Source organism: Musa acuminata, chromosome BXJ3-2 (assembly GCF_036884655.1).
Source record: "Musa acuminata AAA Group cultivar baxijiao chromosome BXJ3-2, Cavendish_Baxijiao_AAA, whole genome shotgun sequence".
Classification (NCBI taxonomy): Eukaryota; Viridiplantae; Streptophyta; class Magnoliopsida; order Zingiberales; family Musaceae; genus Musa; species Musa acuminata.
In genome coordinates, this window is record NC_088350.1 from 31,386,739 (window position 1) to 31,412,200 (window position 25,462).

Sequence of the window (25,462 nt, forward strand, 5' to 3'; positions counted from 1 at the left end):
TCAGTGAGATATGTGGATTGATAGCGTAGCAGAATATGCAGTTCAACTTGCCATTAACGAGGCAGAGGAAATCCTCTATTGCTGCAAACGATGGTCAAGTCGAAGATGATGGAAATCTCTGTCATGGCTTCTCAGGATGTAGAAAATTTTGGACACGCCGAGTCGCATGTTATTCAGCTCTTGGAAGACATTTGTATTTCAAGATCTTAACAGGGGAAGGAATGGCTGATTTCATGACGACCGATCATGGAGCAATCACTTCCCTCATGTTGCACCCTTTGGCGATGACACCGAATCGATGGCTAATGCAGACTAGCAACCTTCATCGAAACATAACTGATGGCGCACACACACTGATACAAAACTGAAAGATCAAAGTGGAAGAAGGCATCCTCATCTTTTTAAAGATCAACTTGATGAGCAGAAGCTACATCTCATCAAGGATGCATCTCCGTTCAAGCATGTTTAAACTGAATATTACTGTAACATTAAAATGCACAATAAACTTATCAGTATCTTTTCAGATAGCCAAAATGAGAGCTAGTAAATAGTCCTTGCAAGTGGACCAGAGACGGAAAGAGATCATTTCTAGCATAGCTGGTCCCTTCACTTCTTTAATTATTCTGTACCAACTCAATCTATTGATGCACTGTACAATCTCTATTTTGATCCAGCTGTAACTCATGATTGCAGCGCATGTTGTATGATATGCCTCGTAAAATCTACCTTCCTTTCTTTCATGATGCATGGCTGTCCCTCAGAGACCATCTCTGCTCCTCTAAAAAGTGTATATTACTCATCACATCAAAGTCACTGCAAAAGTTGTTTCATCCCTAGAATTGATCCTGAGATAGAACACATATGAACTGGTGAATTCCTTTCAAAGTCATGGAAGAAGTTGTTTGTGGAAACAAAGAAAGTGCAAATGTTAAGAACTGGTACTGCGTCAACTCTGTTTTCTCAAATAAGAACAATAACAACAAGCTTATTCGACCTCCACTGATCTATAAGCAACATATCCCTATCGACAGTTAAGTAAACACCTTACAACTCGATCAGTAATAGTCACTATAATTGTTTTTATTTTTCCCTCGCTAGAACAGTTTATTTTGCTCTCGAACACCGCTTACTGAGACATAACACGCATGAACCGTTGGGTTTCTTGTTGCTGCTGCTTCTGCTGCCTTCACAGAATGAGGTTGATGCCCTCGACGATGAGGGAGTCTGCAAGCACTTGGTTTGCAGACTCCGATGGGTGTACGCTATCCCAGAACACATACCCGGTGGCGTTAGGGCACGTCCCGATCGAGTGCTGATTGCACAGTAACGATGTCGTCTCCACTGTCCCGGTCCCGCAGCATCCTCTCCTTGCTTCGAAGAACCCTAACAATTCCAATGACAGCAGCACTAATGCAGAGATCCGAGACATGGACGGTCATGATTCAACCAAAGAACACGACGTACCGAAGTCGGAAGGCTTGGTGACAAGGTCATCCAGGGGCTTGTAGATGTCGAAGACCGCGATCTTGAGGTTGGGCAAGTGCTTAGCTAACGAGTTCGTCGCCGCATTTAGCTTCCTGTTATAGTTCTGCGCATCGGAGTTGAGTCTCGTCACGCATCGGTTGCTGCCATGTCCAAAGAGCGTGATCGTTACAGGAAGGCAACCCAGCGGTGGCAATGATGTCACGCCGATCCTTCGAGCACCTAAGCCATACAAATTCTGCGGACAAGGAGGACGACATGAACGACGACTACAGATAGGAAGACGCATCTTTGAGGTGGCATGTTACTGATGATACCTTGACAAAGTTTGAGAAGATGTCAACGAGGAACGAGGAGAACTGGTCGGGCGATTGGGTCTTGAAGAGAAAAGGATTGATGTAGTAGTTCTGGATGAAGTCGCTGGCGCCGGTGCTCACTATGTAGAGGGCGTCGGAGATGATGGCTTTAGCCTGGCTGCTTCCAGCCACGTGAGCAAGCTTAGATTGGTACTCCTTGTAGTACTCCAGCTGCTGAGTTAGTGGAATGGCATGCTGCATGAAACATCAAGAAGATGGGCAGAGAGATCTGAAGTCATTCATTTCCATGAGCAATATCGGCACTCTCATTCGAAGGTTTTCACAGGCTTACAGATAAGTAAGAAGTTTCATCATAGAGACCAGATCCTGCGGAAGCAAAGTTGGCTCCAATGAGCAGGTTCTTCCCGGATGCTTGTGGGCTAAGATAAGCAGGTGGGTAGGTGGTGAATCCCAGGGTGTCAGCTGCAACAAGAAGAAGAAATGGTCAGGACACAGAGTTGATGTGACGAGAAGCTCCAAGGTACGTCAATGGACAGAACGTATGAGCGTACCAGTGAGATCTGTTGCCAGCTTCCCATTGCAGAACCTCCCGGTCGGCTCATGGTTCTTGAAGTCCCTTCCATATGGAGGGAAGTCCGCCCTGAAGACGGTTTTGAGGTAGTCATTGTTCCCCACATCAACCGTGGAGTCACCAAATGTTATTAAGGCGGGGACGAGCGCCGCCGACGATTGTGCATCGCCGCCCACGAAATGAAGGAAGAAGAGGGCCAAAGTCACCAGCTCCCCCACACTGTTAAATCTCCTTGCCATCTTGTGTTCTCTGCTTTAGTACAGGTCTAATGGAAGAACGCAACTAAATATATACACGAATACCGAGGGGCACAAGAGTCTTAGGCATGCAAGCAAGGAAAAGCCGGATGAGATCTCTCCATCATTCTCTGCAACCACTATGGCGACTCATAATTTCGATGAAGAGGGATGAAATGAGGCAGTTGGAGAGTTGGATGGCCATAATGAGGCATAAGGAAGCTGCCCCCTGCGCCATGTACTGCACAGGAGAAAACCAGCTTCATGAACTGTGGTACGTACCCGTTGTTTACTTTGCGGGTGGGGGGCCAAAATCTACGTAATTAGAGCTACGTACGACGTGGTAAATGTACTTCCTGGTGATAAATTATACGCCACTTCATTAACAGTACTTGCATGCTTGCTGTGACTCCATGAATGCTTCTGGTTACTGCTTCCACGCTGTGTTGTATGTACATGCATGGTTGAGTTTTGAGAATGTGGATAAGATGGAAAGCTAAGAGCGAGTGCCGGAGGCAGAAGGGAATGTGTCCTGCCAGTTCTTCAAGTTTGTCTCATTGGACACGAGCAAGTAGAAGAGGATCGAAACATCCAAAGGAGAATTGAAGGCACTTTGTCTCCTTCCCATCACGAGAGGTGGTAGATCGAAGAGGCGGTTCAGCTCTAGCGTGCTGCTGCTGCTACTACTACTACTACTACTACTACCTGTGAGGGGTCTAAAGCATGATGTTAACAGTGCGACGAGTGGCAATAGATGCGCAGGAATCCACCATACTTGGAAGAAGATATCCAAAGCATGGATCAGTAACAGGGGCCTGGCAAAGGAAACCAAAAGATAAACATGTCTCAGCTAGGCTGGAGAACTGTCTGCATCAATTCGCTGTAAGAAACTGACTGCTCATAAGAGCAGTCAAGAGTTCATCATTGGAAATAACTCACGTTGAAATATAATAGCTGAGTTCGAAGATTGTTCGACTAGTTAATTTCGAGACGCTAAAAATATGTATATGAAAATCTAGGAAGAGTTTGAATGGAAAAACTAGGAAAGCTGAAGACAACAAAACGTCGGCAGCTGGTTCCCATCACCTCAGCGACATGCAGGAATCAGAGCCCATGTCGGAGCGGTTCTTTTCACTCTTCATCAACCTTCGAAGAAAACAAAACCTCGGCGGCAGATGGGCGCTCTGTTGTAAACATTTAGCATCGTCGAAAACGACGGCTTATTTCTCACCCACTGTGACAGCAGTAATATTGGCCAACATCAACTGACATGAGTTATTCGTGCATCCAAAAAGAACCGCTGCAGTGAACCAAGTTGCAATATGCAGAGGCTAATGACATAAGAAAGCAATTATATACTAAGCTTATTCGACAGGCTGAGAAACAAAAGAGCATAGATTCAAACAAGGAAAAAGTAACAGGAAAGCATGTTTGAGATCTTTAGTTTAGTAACTGCAAAAATTGACATTTATCTCGGCTGAGCAATGCAGCATGAAGTTAACATCCTTTTGGGTAACTGACAATGTAATATAAGTTGCAGATTCCAGGCTTCACGCTTTCTTCGTTAGCACAAGTGTCACTTTATAATGTCAGCATAACTTGATTGTGTACAAAGAATGAATATTAGGTCGTTATATACAAAATAAAAAAAGGTGAAAACTGTGACTGCACAATATTCATGAGGGGTGTACTCTGCATCTGATTGCTAAATAGGGCCTGATGCAGAGATGAAAAAAAAAGAAAAAAGAAAAAAAAAACATGATTTTCCTATTTCCCTCGCATGGTAACTCCAAAAGAGCAAAAAAATATCAGAGTCGCTTCTAACTCCAGTAATGCTAAGTCAAATATGTCAAGACTGCCAGAATAGTGTTGGATCATTACTATACAATGATCGGTCCTGAATCTCCAAATTTGCCACATGCCAGTCAACAAGTCTTGCTTGGATACATTTACACAGAACGAGGCCAGCTGGAAACAGCCACCATCCACTCTCATCCCTGCTTAAACATAAAAAACAACTATATATAAATTGAGAGTTTATATATATATATATATATAGTGCATGAGGCTTCAACTTAATGCAGCTTTGGAAAAGGATCGATTTACTTAAAAAAAATAAAAAACTAAATTTCCTAGGGATAGGCAGGAAGAGCTACTTACACGCCCAAATTCCATGGTTGTAGGTTTTGATGTTTTCGACTTGATGACTTGTAATGAACAAAACCACATATGAAGGCCACAATCTGCAAGGTAAAGATATAAGCAACAGTTTCCCAAAAGCAGAATAACTCCATAAGATTTAAATGCCTTGACAAGTCATGAATTAATAAACAGCACTTTGAGTCTTCACCTTGGATTCTGTTCTTGCAAAGATCCTAATAATTGTTATAATTGTTTAACACCATTTATTTTAAATGTGTAATGTGCAATAGTACTAGGAAATCGTCATCGCATACAGACCGCTCTAATACAAGTCAAACATGAGCCATGTGAAGCTCATTAATCATTTTCACATCTAATTCTATCTCAACAGTACTACGTCAACTTCCATACAACCTTAAAATACAGAAGCATACGGGTCTGATGCAAATTTCAGACAGAACAATTCATGCTAGCCGATAAGAGGCAGAAGAGCTACATATGACATTTCAATGATCTCCAAAGATCACAGCACACAAGCGAGGCTACTAATGTTGCATAAATCCAAGGAAGCTGCGATTTATATCCAAGTGCAAATAAGTGTTAAATTCAACATAAACTAGGGCTTAATAATCAAGACAAGTTTCAGAGTGAACAATAATCCTATGAACCAATCATAATTTCCCCAAACACAAGAAATAGTTCATACTATTTTGCAATATCATAACTGACTATGAAATCACGGCACCAAAACATAAACTTCTAGCCTATCAAGGTACATCTGCATTAATAACCATTCTACACGTACACATGGATTTGTATTCAAAGATGTATGCATCTATAGCATGGTTTGTCAGCTTGGCTGATCTAAGCTGCAATTGGGATAGGACATGCCTGGCCGAAAACAAGTATTTTTTATTTTTTAGCCAAAATCGACTGAAGCTGCACAGAAACTATGAAACTGGAAAGGATCCAACATATTTTGATTGATTAAGGTTAATTTTTGTCATTTCAAAGAATCCTGAGCCGAAGATCAGTTCTGATCAATCCATATGGATCTTGGTCCTATACATGTACAGTCACTTTTAAACCAGATTCTGATGCTAAATTTTGATATAATATCAATACTATCTATTACTCCTATGAACTTGTCATGCATAGAGGAAATTATTAGTGATATTTTCATAGCAAACTAGATATTTCTTATCTCCAGAATGCAAAACCAAACAATTCAATACATTGAAAAAAATACCAACTTTAGAAGCGCAAAAAGTTCATCAAAACTAAGCAATCTTATTTCACAGCTATATCAAATTTAAGGCAAATTTGAGAATATAAAACCATAATCCTTCATCCTTCATAATTACACCCGTTCATCCTTCATAGCATAACTTCGAAGTATAGGGGAGGACAGAACTCATTCCGGACCCTAAAAGACCACAGTTTCCTAATAAGCAGACATCACACACTAAATTGAAATCATTCAGCTATAGAAAACCAGCACCTCTTGCCTTCTGTAATTACAAGGGAACAACCATCGCCACACCTTGAGGTTGTTATAGAACTGTTTCCATGTCCCTGATATTTCTATCTATCTCCAAAAAAACATGAAGCTCCAACTTGGATCATAGCTTATATGTGTCCCTAAATTCATTAGGGCACAAGGATAGGCAAACAAGTTCAAGCATTATGTGTGGTTGTTTGCATTCCTCAACTAAAGCAATGTTTTTATACCAAAAATTTAATCCATGGGACTGTTGTAAATCATAAGAACTTCATCACCTCATTCCATACTGCTCCCAAATGCAATTGCTTTTCTGTTCTTATTTTTTTCAAGCGGGCCTCAGTTTCCAGAGCCCCTGCTTTGACTTTAACTACCAACACATTGCAATGCAACATTTCTCAAAAAATAACTCTTATGGTCCTAAACAAAAGCTAAACAAAGGATCATAAGATTTGTGGCATTTAATGACAATAAAGGAATTCTCCTGCATACTTCAACTGACCTTCATGGGAAAAAGAAGATTAAGCAAGATATGGTTTTAGGTAGAAGATCATGAGAAGAAATTACTTACGACATTAATCAGAGATGCAATGTTCCACAGGGCATATACACGTGCAAGGCCGGCTGATCGTCGAGGTCCATGACTAAAAAGAGCATTGATTCCAGCAGGAAATGGTGACAGTATACCAAGGGGAAGAACAAACAAAACTAAAAAGATGTCCACCATTGAAAACGAATATAGCTGTAGCAAAGTAAGCAATACCAAGCTGAAATCTGCTAAGAGCAATATTGATATGACCAAACCAACAAGATCCTGCAATGAAACATAAAATGAAGAGAACATAAGTAAGTTCATCAGTAATCTGTACATTCATCTATAGAATAAGCAACATGATTAGAGAAATACCTGATGCCCAACAGGTTTAGTATTATGCACAATGAGAGAGAAAGGGTAAAATAAATCTTTTTTCTTCTCTTCAAGCATTCGCAGGCTAGAAGAATCTAGAACTCCTCCACTTATCCTTTTATGTAGAACAGCTTCTCTGTTCATTGTACCACCAGGTTTATTGTCCCTCTGAGGACTGTGAACTCTGGGGAACACATCCATAATGGTAAGTGGATGAATGTGACAGAAATTTGATTTTAACTACCACTTGTTTGGCGTCAGAAACAGGAGTATAAAGCCAGAATACCTTACCTTGAAGATTGATCCATTTTCAAGGTTCTGGAACCACCATCAATTGTACTCTCAGTTTCTCCTTCCACAGCATACACCACAAGACCAAATTGACAATAGCCTAATGCCGTGGCTCGAAACCAGGCTAGATGAACACAAACACCATGCTGTCTCAAATAAGGATTTGCATGACTTTCAAGCCAGCTGAGTACAGGCATGAATGTAACTTTGAGGTGCCCACGACGAACTAATCGCAACTGTGCATTCAATCCAGCTACCAGCCTGTACCATATTGTTGGTGGTACAGCCTGCAATATAAAAAGAAACACATCAAAATATGTACATATGATATTCATCAAATATTGGTATGAAACTAAAGGTGGTACAATGTTTAAAGATCTTCAGAGGATAGACAAGAACCAGACCTGACTCATAAGGCTGGTCAGAACATTGTCACTGTGTAGCAGAAAGGGAGCTGCATAACTTCCATCACCTCCAAAAATTAGACAAATTGGAAATCTTTGATGGAGACGGGGAGGAAGATCCGGTCTCTTTTCATCTCCACCAAGAAAAAAATCTAAATATCCAAGCATTAAATCTGGTGTTGCGGCCACCTACATTAACAAATATTTGTATGTTAAATATCTTAAAAGTTAGAAGAGTGCAGAATAAAGTCAAATACTTCAAACCACCACAGAACATAGAGCATGTTGCTGCATATTTCCAAATATCTGCTACCATACATCAAATTAATTTGACTCCTCTCACCATCTTTAGGAAACAAAGTTTTAAGTTGACAAAGCTCCACAGAATATTTGGAGTTCCTTGTTTACAGTCAGTTGTCATCCAAATCAGTGATCTAAGAAGGCTTACTATCACAAAAACCAAGTCTTTCTATTTGCTCCAGCCTCTTTTTGCACCTTAAGTTTGCAACAACACTCCTAACAGCTACCTAGATATCTTCTTTGGATATCTCCTAACCACATAAATTATTCCTCTTCATACTCCCTTCAGCAGGAATCATTTCGCTTCATACTTGCCACATCTGATGCTATTCCAAATCACAACATTTTTTGTCCTTCTAGCAACATCATCAACTTGTCCTAACATTATTATTACAAAAACCTCTAGCCACATATTATAAGCAATCTTCAAAAATTCTCCTGGAAACAATATAAATAAAGGGAGATGGTGCTTACATTAAAGAGGCCCAGATAATCCAAAGTAAATGCAACACAGCCCCAAAGCTCAAAATTTTGGATAAACTGAAGAAATATAGCAAGAAAGTGGTAACTTGATAACACTCTGATATAAATCTTCTGGCTTAAAGTAAATGTCCAGGACCAAAAGACCACCCAGTCACCAACTCCCTGCATTGCCTTGGAAAGTTTCCAACAAAAGCTGTCCAAAGGTGATCCTTTTCCTTCTAAATCCAGCATGCCTAACTGGCTGCAAGCTTCCCCACTGCTACAGACCAAGAGGACTGATGCCACCTTTTTTGTTTTTTTTTTCTTTCAAAACCAAGAAAGATACTAACTTATACCAATTACTGATGCTCAACATGAATAGGACCTAATTTTAGTTGGATTTGCATTGAATTAAGGTAAAATATTCCACTTCAATTGACATTGAGAAAACCAAAGCGTTCCAATAAATTAAAACCGTGAAAATAAGGTAATTTTAAAATAGTTCTATGAGTAATTGATAACATGTTATGCAACCCTGAACCAGAACTGGTAAGGATGATCAATACTAGTCCAAGCATGGACCAAGTTGTAGACAACTCTAAACAGTCCAGTTCATATCAAGTACATAAACAAGTCTATATCTTATAATCAAATCTTAATTCTGCTCTAATGAAAATGGATTGACTCATATGTAGATTCTGAATGTCTTCAGATATCTGGATTGAGGATAGTTGAGTGTAAAGACCACAATCATGATTCACAAACCCCCTGCATTTCAGAATAAGAGGAAGAAGAAGAATTTCCCTTTCTTTTTCCTCTTTTCCCTTCCCTATTTTTCTTTTCTTCTTCTGACTGTTACCAGACAAAACGTCACTCGGTAAGGCATTATACACCAACAAGTTCTACTCAATTATAATATGACTATGACCTCATCATCTAGCCAGCTTTTAGGTGGAACCTATTAATACCATGTTTTCCTTTTTGTTACTTAAGATTCAAAGAAAATAAGAATACATTCTTGGTTTTTATAAAGCAGGTGGACGTAACAGATCTACAAAATTGCACGGTTATGGATCAAATTGTAATTGGCCAAAATCTGATCACACTGTAGTTAAGGTTTCATTATTTAAATCGTAACCCACTCAGTATATTAAGACACATAAAGATAAACCAAGTAATTCCAAACAACTCTTTATTAGGGTTCCTTCATTTATACTGGCATATTCAATAACAATCAACTCATAGCTTCAAAGGAAATTGGCAAGCTAATTTATAGCATACATTTTCTTATAGAATACATATTCCACTAGAACTTTCATATGCTTGTGATCAGATGCTAGCTTCATATAACTCTTCCTAAACATTGCGAGCATATTCACGTTACCAACTAGTAACAGCAAGAAACATTTGCAGAAACTTCACCAAATAATATCACATAGGTGTCTACATTCGCACACCAATAGCTTTTTAGCATGGCACCGTTTCGTTCCTCACTAGGTGGCATAAGCCGAAAACTGGCCTACCATATGCTGACACCTTAGTCTCAGGTTAAAAAGGCATATGTCGTATCTTTCTAGAATGTTACATTTAAACCACACTGGTATGTGTTCATTGGCATAGCAATCCTTAGCACGTGGTGCATATCATGAATGGCCATTCCAAGTTCTGCCATCAATGTGCATGACACCCATGTACATGTCGGTATATTTCCAGCATGTTTCATCCTAAATATTCATTTGATTGGTTTTCAAATAAACCATCAAAACGAATAATAATTTGAAAATAGTGTCACTTTTTAACCAGACTATATTATACAAACCTTAAGCCCTTCATAAAGAGCACGTGAACGGCAAGAACGTAGGCATGCATGATCATACTCAGACCGAACAAATTCACGCAGTAGTTGTAACTTCTTTCTCCGCCGCCACTGCTGCCATGACCAGGCGAGGGGATAAGCAAGTAGACACAAAATGCTGTAGATTGCTCCTTCCCACCACTGATAAGCAGCAAGGGCATTTATCTCGTCAACAAATCTATTATATGCATCCTCATATCTGAAAAAGAATAAAAAAGAGACAAGAAAAGAGTACAATATCAGTTTAGATCTAAGACAATTACAACAAGACTAAAGGAAGCATATTGGCTTTCTAAAATAATTAACAGAATATCAGTACAAATATGCATTGTCAAATGAATTTAAAAAAAACGAGACTTCAAAACAACATAGTATGTCCACAGAACATCCCACTTACACAATTTCTATAATTTGTTTGGGAGGAGAATGTGGAAGATGCCAAGGTTCACTAAAGGTATTTGGACCCATGAAGTACATTCTATGAACATGACTCTGGGACTCCTCAGCCCTGTTTGTTTCCAAAACCTATTCAAAAAAGGAAAGTCAAAATCAGCAACAAAAACAGATAACCATGCTCTAAAATGTAGAATAAAAAATTATATGCACCTCATTCAATGACTCCAGAAATGGGAATGAATGATCAATATGAGACCCGGGTTGAGTTGGAGCAGGACCTGGTAACTCATCCATACCAACGAATTTCATCCGTGCAACGCTCAGAACTAGGGCTAGCAAGACAAGAAGACCAGAAAGAAGAAGACCAAACAACCATGGTCCACCAAAAGTGTATATCAACTCTTCAAGAGCTGTATAACAGTGTGGCATGTGATATCTTTCAGAAACACATTTGTACGGACAAGGGGTTTTAGCGACACCTCCTGTTAAAATGATTAAGCGGCTTCAAAAGATTCACAGCAGTCCAACAAAAGCACTAAGCATGTAAGTTGATGGAGACAATATCAGGATTACCAATACCTTTAAACAACTGAATCAGATGACTATTAACTCATTAGCTACTGTTGCATGCAACTTAAGCCATAATGCAAATTCAAAAAATTACCGTCAGTGAAAATATAAAAGAACAGATGTAGATCATACCTCGAACATTTGTGTATACAGCACGATGAGGAAGTTCATTAGAGGGGCATGGGTAACATAGAGCTTCATCAGATCCAGTGACATTCTTAAAGGTTCCCAAAGGGCATTCCTGGAATATTCCAAAAGGATCATATATGATAGTGAAATATCAAAGTTACAAGCAGTGAAGTAATTTGAGGGCAACCAAAATAAAAATAACCAAGGATCACAACCATGTCAACAGAACATAAGTAAATAACTGAAAATAAGTACTCTCTTGATCACAGAATATACCAATTTTCAGATGCATCATTTGGTAAAACAAGTATGTCCTTCACTCATCATGACAAACAATTGTCATGTGCTTATGTGTTTTTTTCTGCTTTCTAAGCCAAAATAAATCCCCTACAGATCCACGCATCTTGATGCAAGATGTGGTGTGGTGTATTATGGCAATCATCCTAAAGAAATTATATTGTATGTCAATAACACGGATCTCTTGGGTCATGTGAGATATCAAGAATCTACATGTTATACTGAAAATCACATTAAAATAAAGAAAGGAACCTAGCATGATGAAGCATGGTGCAACTATCCAAAACAGCCATTACAAAGACTTATGTCAATTATTTACAACAATAAAATAAAGATAAACTCACTTCTCAACAAGAACGAATACCAAACACACCAAGGCAATTAACTAGACATCCAACATGGGTTTGCTTTCTTGTGTTATTTTAGTTCTCTCTTAACATGATAAACTGAATATGATAGGATATGCCCCTTTCTATCAAGGGTCTTCTTTCTTTCAGGGAAGAAAGTACAATACACGAGAATCGAGAGAGAAATAGCAGAGCGGATTGACAGAAAAGAGATAGGAGGTAGAAGAAGAGGAAGAGAAGGAACAGAGGAATAATGAGCGCACATTATTGATCATTTTAGTTATTCTATGCCTTTAGAGCCTACGAAGCCTTTACCAATGGACCCAGATTCCTTCACTTTCCTATTCCTAACCTAAGCAGGATTAAACAGGGTCAGTCAATAGTGACAAAATGAATTATGCATTCCATCAAAGAGCTCTACAAATATGACTAGTAATATGAAATCATAGCATATATTGTACCTATCTTGAGAGAATAATGTAACTCTAAAGATAGCTCTAGATATAAGACTATACATATAGGTCTAAACATAATATATAGGACTAGGACTTTTCTTCAGGATTTAGTCCATTCTTGACCTAATACAGATAGGACACTGTGAGTCCACACCCATGCTGAAATAGCCCCTCCTGGATCTTTGAAATCATTTGACCACTGTAATTTGATTCATCAATTAGGTTGGATCATTATAACAGATTACATGTTCTAAAGTCTCAACGTCCAATTGACGATGGAAGATTTTAACATAATTCTTAAAATCTGGGCACTAAAAAGAAATAGCACCTCATAGTTCCTAAAAACTAATAGATAAACAAAGCATTTCTTTGTTATTTTTTGGATGTGACCAAACAAACAATCATCCAAATGCTTGCATTAGCCTAGATGAAGTCCGAAAAAAATTGAAGACCAAAATTGCGTTTCTTGGTTCTTGCATGTTTTCTTTTGTAATAATCCATTTTCTCATCTCATTCTTAAGTTTTGTCTACAAAAGAATGTACAGGATCAAAACTACAATAGAGAGAGTAAATTTCAATTCTTTGAAGGTAACAAACACCATCTAGATTATCTTTTTGTTAATAAACTAACATGGAACAGAAGCCTAATGTAGAATTGGGTAAAGGAACCAAAACTCTTGACAGAATGAACTACACATAGGCATAGAACTAAAAGATAATCTAAAAAGAAAGAGTAATTAGAGAAAAGAAACATACGATAACCAATCAGGCTGATGTTACACATTACAAGCATATAGTTACATTTCTTAAGCAAAACAGCATAGTAGACAACAATATCAAGCAGTCAAAATGAAACCTATAGAAGGATAATTCCTGCTCTTTGAACCATTTTCTGTAATATATTAAAGTTTTACCGACTAAGAATTATTCATTTATAAACTCCCCATTCCTTAGAGTGACAACTCTCACTGAGAGAACGCCAGGGTGATACTAATACATTAGAATTGAGAAAATCATCTCATAGACCTATGCAACAAGAAAGCATAAAGGGTATCTTATAAGAACAAATGGTAGATAATACACAAAAACCTACAACATAATAGAGGCCAACCAAACAAAAAATGAAAGGAAGCACAGAAAATGTCTTTAAAAAAAACCACAATCCAAAACGCTACCTCACAAAAAATTCCATAAAGCCCCTTGGGGCATGTTTTCCCAGTAAGTGTTCCATTTTCCCCTGGCAAACCAGAGCCTCTGCTCATGCCTCCCCTGCCAGAAAAAAAAGCTGATTATTAACATGCAAAACAATTCAATGTTAACCCATATGTATATTGCAATTTGTCATCACTTGACAATTAATTTCGTATAGAAAATATCCCAGTAAATTTTAAATTCCAAACTTCCTTTAAATACGATGCTGGATGTTAACTTCTACTAGGAAGAGAGAAGCATATGTCAATGTATTTAATGAAAATAGGTAGACTCATCAGGAAGCAAAATCCTCAGGCATTAAATAAATATGTACATTTTTTTAATAATTATTACATACTAGATTTAATGAACTAACATAAGAACAGAAGATTTTTAAAATGAAAACTGAGTACATAAACAATAAAATAGTATACTAAAAGCTAAAGACAGACCATGCCAGATCAAAAAACATGAACAAATCTAAATATCACTGCAGCCAAAGGTGTAAATAACCAGCCATGCTAACTAGAGAGTAATATGTAGCACTGTTATCAACAACTGTCAACCATTACAAACAAAAATAAGTTGCCAATGACAAGCTGCTCCAAGCGTTATAACTTGGATGACAATGTTGAATAACCAAGATATATTCTTGCAAATTTATTTACAGACTAGCTTGGTGTTCTTTTAACACCTGGTCACAATGAACAGAATTCATTGAAGTTGAATAGGAACATGTTTGGTAGCATTGAGATTTCATGATTTGATTAACTTGGCCAGGTTAAGAATGAGCAAATTTATGTCGTTCCTAAAATAACTCAAGCCAGAACAAATCCACCTAACTAAATTGCCTCCACAGTTGCATGCAAGATGCATTGAGATGACATAACAATATCATCAAGCGAGTGATGCATCATTTCCAACTATGTGAAACTCACAAGGTCATTAATATTTTTTCCTTGAAAACCCACTAGGCATTAATTACTCCAGTAACTAAAACAATTGATTATTTTACCTGACTTCATGATCACTGCAGGCCATAACCCAAGATAGTCTCATTAAATATTAGCCTTAATCACCTTTAAATGACTTCAAATGTAAATGGGTTTCAAGCTAAATTCAGATAACCAAACAACCAGAAATTCAACAGCCAAAATCTGTCAGTTCATGCTAAGTCAATCTAAACAGGCTTATGACAATAATGACATGTAAAACCTATGACGTTTATGCAATTTAGTAAACTTGTATTTGTTTCATATATCCTAATGCAAGAATTAAGGCATATAATTAAATGTTAATTTTTCACAAATAATAAAAATTTTAGCAAAATATATGTCATAGCAAAATCAAGAAATTATAAGCAATTATGTATTTAAGCCTTAGGTTGACTATAACTTGGATACATAAGCAACCACGTTGGCATTAGGCTAAGTCGTGCCTAAGAGTCAGACCATAAACAAGAATGCAACACATTAGCTTTCAAAGAAACATTCAATTGGAGAAATTTGTGATAAAAATAGAATTTTGGAATTTACCATATCAAAGAGACCTAAACAGATGGTGAATAGATCTTGCGTCACAATTAGATCTGAAATGTTTTGGTAAATAGGAGAGCATACCACCCCAGGGACGCTAATGCTGATATTTTGTTGACTGTATTGAACCTCATATTGGTAGGAACAATTGAATTTTACCAAAAACAACAAAGAGATAGTACAATGATGTTTCTCTCAATCAATTTAAATAAATCTGACAGAAGAAAATCAACCTAAGACTAAGTGAGGTACTATAACCAACAGCTTTGGAAAGAGAGTTCATTCATCACAATGATAAAAGGCACAGCAATTCTCTAAAGCAACATAAAAACTTCATTAGTATGCATAAAAATATTATTAAATTCCCTTTCATTACTTATTAGACATAATAGAATAAAAGTAAGTAAAAAAAGGATCCATTCAGACCATGTGTTTATTTTCCCCTTTCCATTTGCAACTGGAAGATATTCATCACCAGTAGGAATGTCAGACCAGTGGAAGTGAATCCTTCCGCCACCACCACCTCCCCCACCACAACTACCATGTCCACCAACACTTGAAAGGACAGAAGAACCACCAAGGGTCAAAGAATGCAGAAACAGAAGAACAGTACCACCAGATCCTCCACCAGGCCCTCCATCCGATGAGCCAGTGGCTGCTTCCCTGAAATTTTCCCCATCTGCTTCAACAGAGCCATAAACTGACAAACTTGCTAGTGAACGCTCCATTGAACCCATCACTATAAAAAAGATCATTATAGCAACACAATTTTAAATAGAAGGCACAAGCAAAAAAAAGGATGATGTCTTGAACATACAATCAAAGCATTACAATATTGCATAGATTTAGAAAAATCTAAACATGTATGTCAAAAGGCAGGTTGCCATGAAATTGGTTGGCATACTGTTTATATACAACCACATCAAGTAAACAACAAATTTTCCATCAAGATCAGGATTTATATTCTATGTGAACTTTTATAAACAAATCAGTTTATTGTAGGAATGATATACCTATGATACCACCACCAGCAGTTGAGGTTGGTACAGTATCATTACCACTACCACTACCAAGCTCGCATGGCAAATCAGCATTTCCGTAAGCAATGCCACCCTTAACAACAACCCCATCATGACAACCATCTCCACCCTTCCCACCGTGACCACCACCACCACCAAGACCATTCCCCAATATATTCCCACGTCCAACACCACCTTTGCATCCTGCATATGAGCAAAACAAGAATGCATGAAGTTAGATTTATCATTTCATCACTTAAGCCCCAAATAAGAAGGAGATTATCTTAAACTTTATCAGATCTTATGGATTAAACAATTAATTATGTTGAAGAATTCCACTTAATTTACTCAAATGTGTACAGAAGCTTATCGATATGATGTTGCCATGAACATAGGATAACTTTATTTAGATAGGGTAACTTTCTTAAATTTCAATGATTTAGATTAAAAAAATTAAATCACCATCTAAAGTCAAATGCAAATAAATTTGATCCTATAGATATCCAGCGCACCTCATCTCATAATTGCCTAATTATTATGCCAATATATAATGGCAAAATATCCAAATCAGAGTTTGCGTTCAAGTTGTCCATGACATTCTGTAAGCAAGAGATAAGGAAAAAAAAAAAAACTAAATCATCACAGCTTAGCTGCTTTATTTTTCTTGGCAGTTGCTAGAAAGATTTGTAATACTCTTGGACAACAATTGCACTCACTATTATGGTGGCAATTCCCATCCAGCAATACATGATCAAAGAATAGAAGATAGAAATGATCAGGTAACTACACATGTAAACCATATCTCAAACATTTCATCTAGAAGACAGTAAAATTACCAATGAAGACTATGTAAACCTCAAATTGACCAGAAGTGACACTTCAAACACAAAAAAAGAAACCAAAAAACACAAGGAAGAATATTAAGGACCAGATATCTATGTCTCAATCCAACTGAACCTAAAACTGACGTAATATTTCCAACACAAATGATGCACTTGGCAAGACATGAGTGGTAGGAACTCAAAAACTATAGCTCGCTTAACTGGATATGACAAAGTGTGAAGATGGAATTCAACAGATAAGTGGACATTAAGTGCAGTGCTTTCACATTCTCTAAGAAGCTACTGGAACTGTGATATCAAAACAATGATTTACCATGTCATACAAACAGAGCATAGCAAACCAGACATTGGGCAGGGAGACGAGGATCATAGGCGGCAAGCAAAGCATAGATAAGGACATGAGAAATTGATGCTAAAACAAAATGGACACATTGATGCACCAAATCTTGCAAATACATGATATGCCAATAATCCTTGACACTATTAGTGCTAGAATATGTAGTTACATATCATGATGAATAATGATATTTAATTAAAGAATCCTAACTATTCATCATGAAAAAGATATATATATTAATAAAAATATACTTCAAGTACATAGAGTAAATACCAAGAAATTATAACAATTAAATATCATTATCTTAATTTTACTAATAATAAACACATGTTTAATGTTAAGATAACATAAACAATCCATCTAATCATTTGTAATTCTCTCTATAAGCAAAATATCAAAATTCATGGAAAAAAGTTCTCCCAGGAGGTATCCACATTCCACAAAGTAATCCCTTTAGTATCCTAAACATATTTTATCATTTTCTATTTTGAAAACTTTGAGAAATTATCTCACAGGTATCCTAGGAGCACAGGAATCTCACAAGTCACAAGTATCCAATAAATATCATATATGGTATGTATCAAATATGAATATAGCAAGTATATCAAACTGCCCTCTTTCACAGATGGCAGACTCAGCACCACTTCAAACCTAGGTTAAAAAGGTTAAGATTACTGCAATTGTATTATATTGGACTGAACAGACTCCATCCAAGTTAGGTTGGCCTTTGGCCCATCAAAAAGACCTAAAAGATAGTTCTGACATCCTGGAGTTGGTGACCAGGCTCATCCATTAGAAGTTGAAACATGAAAGTGAACTAAAAACTTAGTTTAAAGGACATGCAGCTGGTTGAAAATAGATTATAGCAAGTGGCTCTTTCTGAACAACTTCGTGTTATTTATTCCTCCAGTTCAACTTGAAAGTCATTTCCATCCAAATGCTTTGATGAAATCCATAACTATATTTAAAATAGATTATAGCAAATGACTTCAGACACCCAATGTGGACTTTAATAATAACTGAATACATCAAGTTGATTGTTCATTGTGGCTGGACAAAACGAGAAAACCAGTACAATGAACAACAACAAATGACAGAAGATATCCACTAATATGTTGTCAATGTGAAATGATGTCCAATTGGACACAGACAGTCAGCGATATGCTGGTGAGTGACCATTATTGATCAGTACTCTGTTTGCCTCGAATTCTACTAAAATCACATTCAACCAGCAGCTGACAGTCATTAGTTATCAAACAATTTCACAGTCAATTGGTGGTTAGAGAACATGAGCACTCTGACAGCCAATGGGCTACCAAAGTCCAAATGAACATCAATCACCAACAATGGTCTTAATAACAATCCCAGACAACCAATAACCATTAATGACAATCAGTTATAATAAAGAGACTAAGCGATTATCATCTAGCGACTAGAAATAACTTGCTCAACGAACATCCTACAATGATTATGAAAAAAAAAAAAAACAAAGAGACTAAGGGAGACTATTTATGGCAAGGTTCGCAATACCGTACTGTACCGGAGTTTCGACCTGGGCTCGGTACCGGTACGGTACGGTATACCGCTCGGTACACCCCAGGTGTACCGAGCAGTATATTCAGGCGTGCCGAGCACTACAGTACTGCTACAGTAGTGCTACAGTGTCGGAACGGTAACATATGGTCGGCGTACCGAAAGTCTGACGGACCGGTATGTACCGCCCGTACCGGGTGGTACGGACCGGTACTGCAAACCATGATTTATGGTATTTCAGTTGGTGCATCTTCATCAAGTTTCTTTTGACCACATTCATAATAAAGAAGACAGAATTCGAAATTCACTTAGAATGTAATTTAAAGAGAATGGATTTTTCACTTTAGCCACTTATGGAGAGACAACTGAACTTCTGGTACAACATTAGGTACCAATCAATTCCAAGCAAATTACATTTCAATATTCTTGCTCCCTCAAACCTATATGACAGTAGAAAAAAATTTCACTGAAAGAAGTCTCAGTTTACATCTAACTCAAAAACTAAAGACAAAGACCCAGTGACGCCTCTAATAATATCAGGACTGAAAAGACTTGCATATTGGGTTTCGAGTCACTGGTATCTTGAAACTAATCAAATTGTAAAAATACAACAAACACTACTGTAGTTTTACTATAAAATAACACTGATGTATGAGACCAGCCAGAATAAGTTTCAGAATTCAGAGTGAATTTGGTCCAAATACTCAAAAACAACCAACTCTTCAAACCAATGGACCCAAGCTATCGATGTTGCCTAAAACCAGTACCACTATGGCTGGCAACAAATCCAACATAATGGTTATTTCTATATTAGCTACGGAAATTAAGGGCTTCAAATCAGAGAGTTAATAGCATTAAATAGCTCATGGCACATATAAAAGACATTGTCATTATCTTTAAACCAGATTTAGAGTAAACAGAACATACCCAAACCAGTTGCACTAATTTTTCCTGTAGGGTGCACAAAAACACTTCGTGCTCTATGGAAATGAACAACAGTTCCTTGAACAAGGCCAGCAACATCAATATCTTCAACACGACAAACCTAAAAAGATATAGCAAAAGTGAACTGAAGACAAATTTGATGCACATAGTTTAAAAAATAAAATTCAATATATGCAAAATGAACTACCTGGAGGGTGAAAGATAGTGAAGAATTCACATTGCAATCCTCCGGTGGATGAACTAATTCCAAAGGACAATCTTTTTTCTCACAATCAAGCCTTGGGGCCCTAAAACCAGATATGCAAAAAAAAATTACATAACCAGAAAAAATAACACAAAACACAGGCGGCAGACGCCATACAAGACAAAATGAAATAGAAAAAGAAACAGAATATACATGTCATCAGTAGTTGCATTTATCAGTGGACCACGCAAAATGGATCCAGGCCCAACCTACAAGGAAAAAATATATATCAAGGATTTAAAGGTAACAAACAAAAATCCTAGAAAATATAGCATAGACAAACATGACAAGCAAGATTCAGGAGATGAATTTTCTCATAAAGAGAAGATTTTGAGATAATTATTATTGATCAAATAAAAAGAAAAATATAAAATGCTAACGGAATCATGTTCATACAAAATCAAAGTAAAAGAAAAGCACTGGTAATAACATCCCTCTATGAAAACTGTTGGTGTCGATATTCACCCTGAGAAGAAACAGAGAATCTTTTTTAGAGCACACAACCAGAGACAGATTTCCACCTAGGATTTAGTGCTAACCCAACTCAAACTATAAACAAAATTTGTGGGGTTTCAATCATAATTAATTGGCATGCCTAACCCAATCAAGGAATTTCTTTCCTACCAAGACAAGCAATGCCTCCCAGCCATCAAATAGTGTCATTCCATGACAGGCCGACTGACACTGCTCAAAATCCCCAGAAAAACCAAATATTTTCATTATACTATGAATATTACTGTAGCATCACTTCTGGCACATCTCCTCCAAACAACCTACAGCAAAGTGGCAATCGCCCTTTGTCAATGATCCAAACCAAAGAATAGAACCTACCTGAAGAATCACCAACCAACCATCTTGTCATCACCAAGATCCCCTTCAAATGTGATATTCCACATTTGAAACTTCCAAACCCTAGTATCATAACACTGAAGTACAAATCAAATAAGGACATTTAATACATTAGTTGATCAGCTCGGCCTAGTTCCATTTAATCTGAATGTCCCACCCAATGGATAAACCTACTGTATGTTTTAATTCTTTAGGAAACCCAAGTATCAGCTTTAATCGATAATACATAATTCCAGCCCATATATTACAGAACCATATATCTTTTTCTTATTTTGACACTAGGAAGCATTTTGCTCCATTATGTCATGTTAAATACAAACAAAATGACCTACTTTTTTAAACCTTCAAATAAAAGGCTCAAGTATGATTAACTTGACCCATAGGATCCAAAGATGACCCAATTACCAACCATATTAACATGATATGGTTGTGCACATTGCATAAAAGCACTACAGAACAATCTTAAAATTGTGTTGAAAAATACAACAAAATGCAGAGATGAAAGGATGTGATAGTCAAGGACAAACAATCTGCAAGGAAAAAATTAAACAATATTATGGTATTAGATATTTTTAGCACATAGATATCAAGTACAGCAACACCATGTCAACAGCAACAAGATGGAAAATGGTTTTGTTAAGCTTACATGAATGCTGTAAAAGAGTGACAATATCAACCGTTGTGCCTCAATTAGATCTCCTGGTCCAGATAAATTGAGCAGGCCTTGACCATGAACTCCTAGATTGGCATTAGAGTGTATCACAGATGATTCCTGACATTGAAACAAAGATAATGATTAAGCTTTGTTCCATCCAACTAATGTTTTGCCCCTTGTAGAGCTTGTTTTAAAGAAAAAGATCAGATAACTGAACAGATTCAACACAGACTAAGAATCACTAACCTACCTTCAGAACAATCAAATTACTCGCCTCAAGCAATGATGTTGCAACTAATGTATCTCGACCACCATTAATAAACATTTTGGAATTCCACATCAAGAGCATCTTCACTGACATTCGTAAAGCCCCAAACACCTAAAATCCAAAGACAAAAGACAAATTGCTGATGTCAGATTAATAGTCAATAACAGAGCAAGATATGAATTGAAACAAAAAAGTGATGAGGAATATATGAAAATGAGAGGGAAAAAGAAAGAAGGTGAAAATTGCAATTAACTAGACGAAGTTAACTAATCAGCAAAACGAATCGATGAAAATATAACAGAATGCAAAGACTACAGATTCTACTAGATATTATGTAGGTATATATCTATGCACAAATTGACCATTTTTAAGATAATCAAGATTTTCCAGGATGATTTTATAGTGAAATATGAAAACTTAAAGAATTACTAATTACTAAATTTGTCAGAAATATGAAATCAAACTTATTATTATCTTTCTTCAACAGTTGCAAATAGTATCATTGAAAAAGAATATCTACACCCTGCAAATGAACGTAAGTATCACATAGGTATTACTTTGACGTTATCTTTATCTTTTTTTTTCAAACCACCGACCAAAGTCAAACGGAACTAAAGCCAAGCACACAAACATAAGGCACAAGAAAAATCTCAGACATATGAATTGCTAAAGCATAATAGATGATCATAATAGCATGAGCTTATTTGCCAAGTTCTCTTAGATTTTTGGACTTTGCCAGCTCTAGTTGAAAGGTGTCAACATGGCATTGAGTCATTGACACTATATCTATCTTTTCTAAAATCACATAGAGAACTACATCAAAGTTAAAAACAAGCATTCCAGAAGATATGGTTCCATTTATGTGGCAACAGAAGCTTATGTCTGCTAACAATTTGCTTGCAAAACCATAATAAAGACAATAAAGTTTAAACCAATTCTTGAGAGGGAAAAGCACCTTAATTATTGAGTCACTCATCAAAAGTTCTTCAGCCATAAGCTCAAACTCAGAGTAAGGATAATGAGTCAGACCAAATGTTAATATACCACCACAAAGTAGGCTTAGTTGTCCTTGAACCTGGAAATTGCAGATAGCACTAAGCAAATTCTGACAGAAGAGGCTTTTCATAACATAAAGTTTACAATTGAACATTTAAAACAAAGAAAAACTGTCTCATAATCATATGCAACATATCAAGTACATAGTTATTCACATCAAAGACATCTATAAACTAATCCACATCCAAGCCAGCTATTCAACTATCACAAGTTCTAATAATTGTATTAAGGAGTGACGAGTGACATTGCACACAAAGTTTGCAGGATTAGAAATCTGGTTCATGATCAGCTGGACCAGCAAAACCAAATTATAAGATTAAGTATTTGTATCCCAACTAAATATCAACCAACATTTATAAAGATTGGTAGGCTATCAAACCATCAGAATTAGCCAACTTGTCAAAACAACTGCATTGACTACATCAAACTACTGGGATCGGCAAGCATCGGTCAAAAGATTGGATTGATTGAATTGTGGCTACAGCATCAGCTGAATCTGCTATGTCCCTAGATCCAATCCAAATCCAATCTATAGTTGCACACTCATTTTGAGAGACAAGTTTCACAGGCAAAAACATTATAATTAACATATATGTAGCCATGAAGAACATAATCACAGTTCCTTTTTCTCAATTCTACAACATAAATAAGAGAATGTTGCACAAGTGATACAGATCTTGGCCCGTAAGCCAGTTTTGAATAACAAGGATAACAAAAATATTGCCAACCGAGTTAATTTTGAACAAGCCATGCCTTTTATATATCAGAAAAAACAAGATGCATTAATAGCTTGTAAGGTTATTTAACTGACTAATAGAAGAAGGGAACAACCAATTGCTACTCACCACTTGGAAGAAGAGGTGATTTCATTATGAAACTTTGATAACCACAAAAACAACAACAAAGTCGTAAGTCTCAACTATTTGGGATCGGCTATATGGATCTTTTGTCACCATTGAGATATATAAAAGATCATATATTTAATTAAATTCAGAGTACTTAATTTTTTTTATTATTTTTATTAAGATTTTTTATATCTTCCTTTACCATTCCTTGTACCACTAACATAAATTATTTCATGTTTTTTTATTACAGCATCTGGATATCTCTTAAGCATCTGCTTATACCATCTTAAACAATGTTCTCCCATTGTATCCTCCATCAAAGTGATACCTAATTGTTCATGAATAAAGGTATTTCTTTTCCTACCTTTCCTAGTAACTCCACACATCCTTTTCAACATTCTTATCTCGACAATACAAACTTTTTACATATGTTGCTTCTTAATTACACAACACTAAGGTTCATAAAACATTGGTTGTCTCACAACTGCCCTTTTTTTTATCTCAAAAGTATACGATGATCACGTCTGATGGCTCTCGTCATTTTTACCATCCTGTTTTTACTCTATGAATAATATATTTATTGATCTCTCCATCTTGTTGAATAATTGACCCACGATACCTAAAGCTTTTATTGATCTCTTTATCTTATTAAGGACTTAATTATATTCTTCTGTCTATTTCTAGAATCATTAAAATTATATTTTATATATTCAGTCTTAATCCTTAATCTAAAACCTTTAGTTTCTAAGGCTTGCCTCTATAACTCAAGTTTATAATTAATTCTACTTGAACTCTCATTAACTAAGACAATATCATTAGCAAATAACATATATCGGGGAGATCTATCATGTAAGTGACTTTGACAACCATGAGAAAAATACTTGTATCATGCACCATGTGTTTCTCAGTACCTTTTCACATTCAATATGATTAATAAACAAGATAAAGGCTGAAATATTAATATCCATCATGTAAGAATGAATGTTGTCAAATGACTATTTATATGCTTAACTTCAAGCAGCATGTGCCATTGTTATTCATTAATCACAGGTTTTACATCGATACTTAAAAAGAGACCAGCAAATTGAGCAAAGCACAGAAATTATCCTACCGATGAATGGATAACTATAGAATGAATCCCATCACAAGTTAATTTAAGATGAAGCAATGAGAAACAAATGACCCTTTTTACAAATGAATCAAAAATAAGCTTCCAACACTGCATATGCACTATCAAGTACCTAACCACCTGCATAAAATGACCCTTTTTTACAAATTGATTGTACACTATGACTCGAGTAGTTTTTGTCTTTTTGATCTGTCTCGATTGGCATAGTTTTTTAAGATATTATGGTTCTGAACCATATGCAGTCAACAAAGACCAAAATCCTTGAACCGCACATATCAAAACCTTACAAGAAGAAACATTTTTCTTCATAACATGACATCCAAAACCAAGAAAAAAAATATGGCTCGCTTAA

At 36.6% G+C, this 25,462-nt stretch overlaps 2 protein-coding genes across 2 annotated transcripts in view; both read right to left on the minus strand.

Annotated features, from left to right (window-relative positions):
• Nucleotides 1–920: 920 nt before the first annotated feature.
• LOC103975342 (GDSL esterase/lipase APG-like) lies at nt 921–2,738 on the minus strand. The gene is made up of 5 exons (XM_009390280.3): nt 2,351–2,738; nt 2,131–2,261; nt 1,800–2,033; nt 1,465–1,720; nt 921–1,383 (listed from the first exon to the last, which is right to left on the minus strand). The coding sequence occupies exons 1-5, from the start codon at nt 2,607–2,609 to the stop codon at nt 1,187–1,189; spliced, it is 1,077 nt and encodes a 358-aa protein (XP_009388555.2). The 5' UTR covers nt 2,610–2,738; the 3' UTR covers nt 921–1,186.
• A 1,424-nt stretch (nt 2,739–4,162) lies between these two features.
• Nucleotides 4,163–25,462, minus strand: part of LOC135631278 (uncharacterized) — a 29,077-nt gene continuing 7,777 nt past the window's right edge. The window contains exons 4-22 of the mRNA XM_065138809.1: nt 23,036–23,155; nt 22,063–22,191; nt 21,804–21,929; nt 20,462–20,517; nt 20,252–20,351; nt 20,047–20,164; nt 16,402–16,611; nt 15,815–16,127; nt 13,838–13,931; nt 11,567–11,675; nt 11,075–11,346; nt 10,866–10,993; nt 10,433–10,667; nt 7,852–8,040; nt 7,448–7,734; nt 7,157–7,340; nt 6,821–7,063; nt 4,767–4,849; nt 4,163–4,603 (exon numbers count right to left, since the gene is read on the minus strand). Of these exons, the coding sequence (XP_064994881.1) occupies nt 4,456–4,603; nt 4,767–4,849; nt 6,821–7,063; nt 7,157–7,340; nt 7,448–7,734; nt 7,852–8,040; nt 10,433–10,667; nt 10,866–10,993; nt 11,075–11,346; nt 11,567–11,675; nt 13,838–13,931; nt 15,815–16,127; nt 16,402–16,611; nt 20,047–20,164; nt 20,252–20,351; nt 20,462–20,517; nt 21,804–21,929; nt 22,063–22,191; nt 23,036–23,155 (3,144 nt within the window). The 3' untranslated portion in view covers nt 4,163–4,455. The remainder of the gene's footprint in view (nt 4,604–4,766; nt 4,850–6,820; nt 7,064–7,156; nt 7,341–7,447; nt 7,735–7,851; nt 8,041–10,432; nt 10,668–10,865; nt 10,994–11,074; nt 11,347–11,566; nt 11,676–13,837; nt 13,932–15,814; nt 16,128–16,401; nt 16,612–20,046; nt 20,165–20,251; nt 20,352–20,461; nt 20,518–21,803; nt 21,930–22,062; nt 22,192–23,035; nt 23,156–25,462) is intronic.

Bases quoted from the DNA above. Each gene is read 5' to 3' on its own strand.
- LOC103975342 (XM_009390280.3), bottom strand. From the start codon at position 2,609: ATGGCAAGGAGATTTAACAGTGTGGGGGAGCTGGTGACTTTGGCCCTC. The intron at 2,262-2,350 runs GTACGCTCATAC...TTCTTGTTGCAG, and splicing joins GCTGGCAACAGATCTCACTG to CTGACACCCTGGGATTCACC. The intron at 2,034-2,130 runs GTAAGCCTGTGA...TGTTTCATGCAG, and splicing joins ATGAAACTTCTTACTTATCT to CATGCCATTCCACTAACTCA.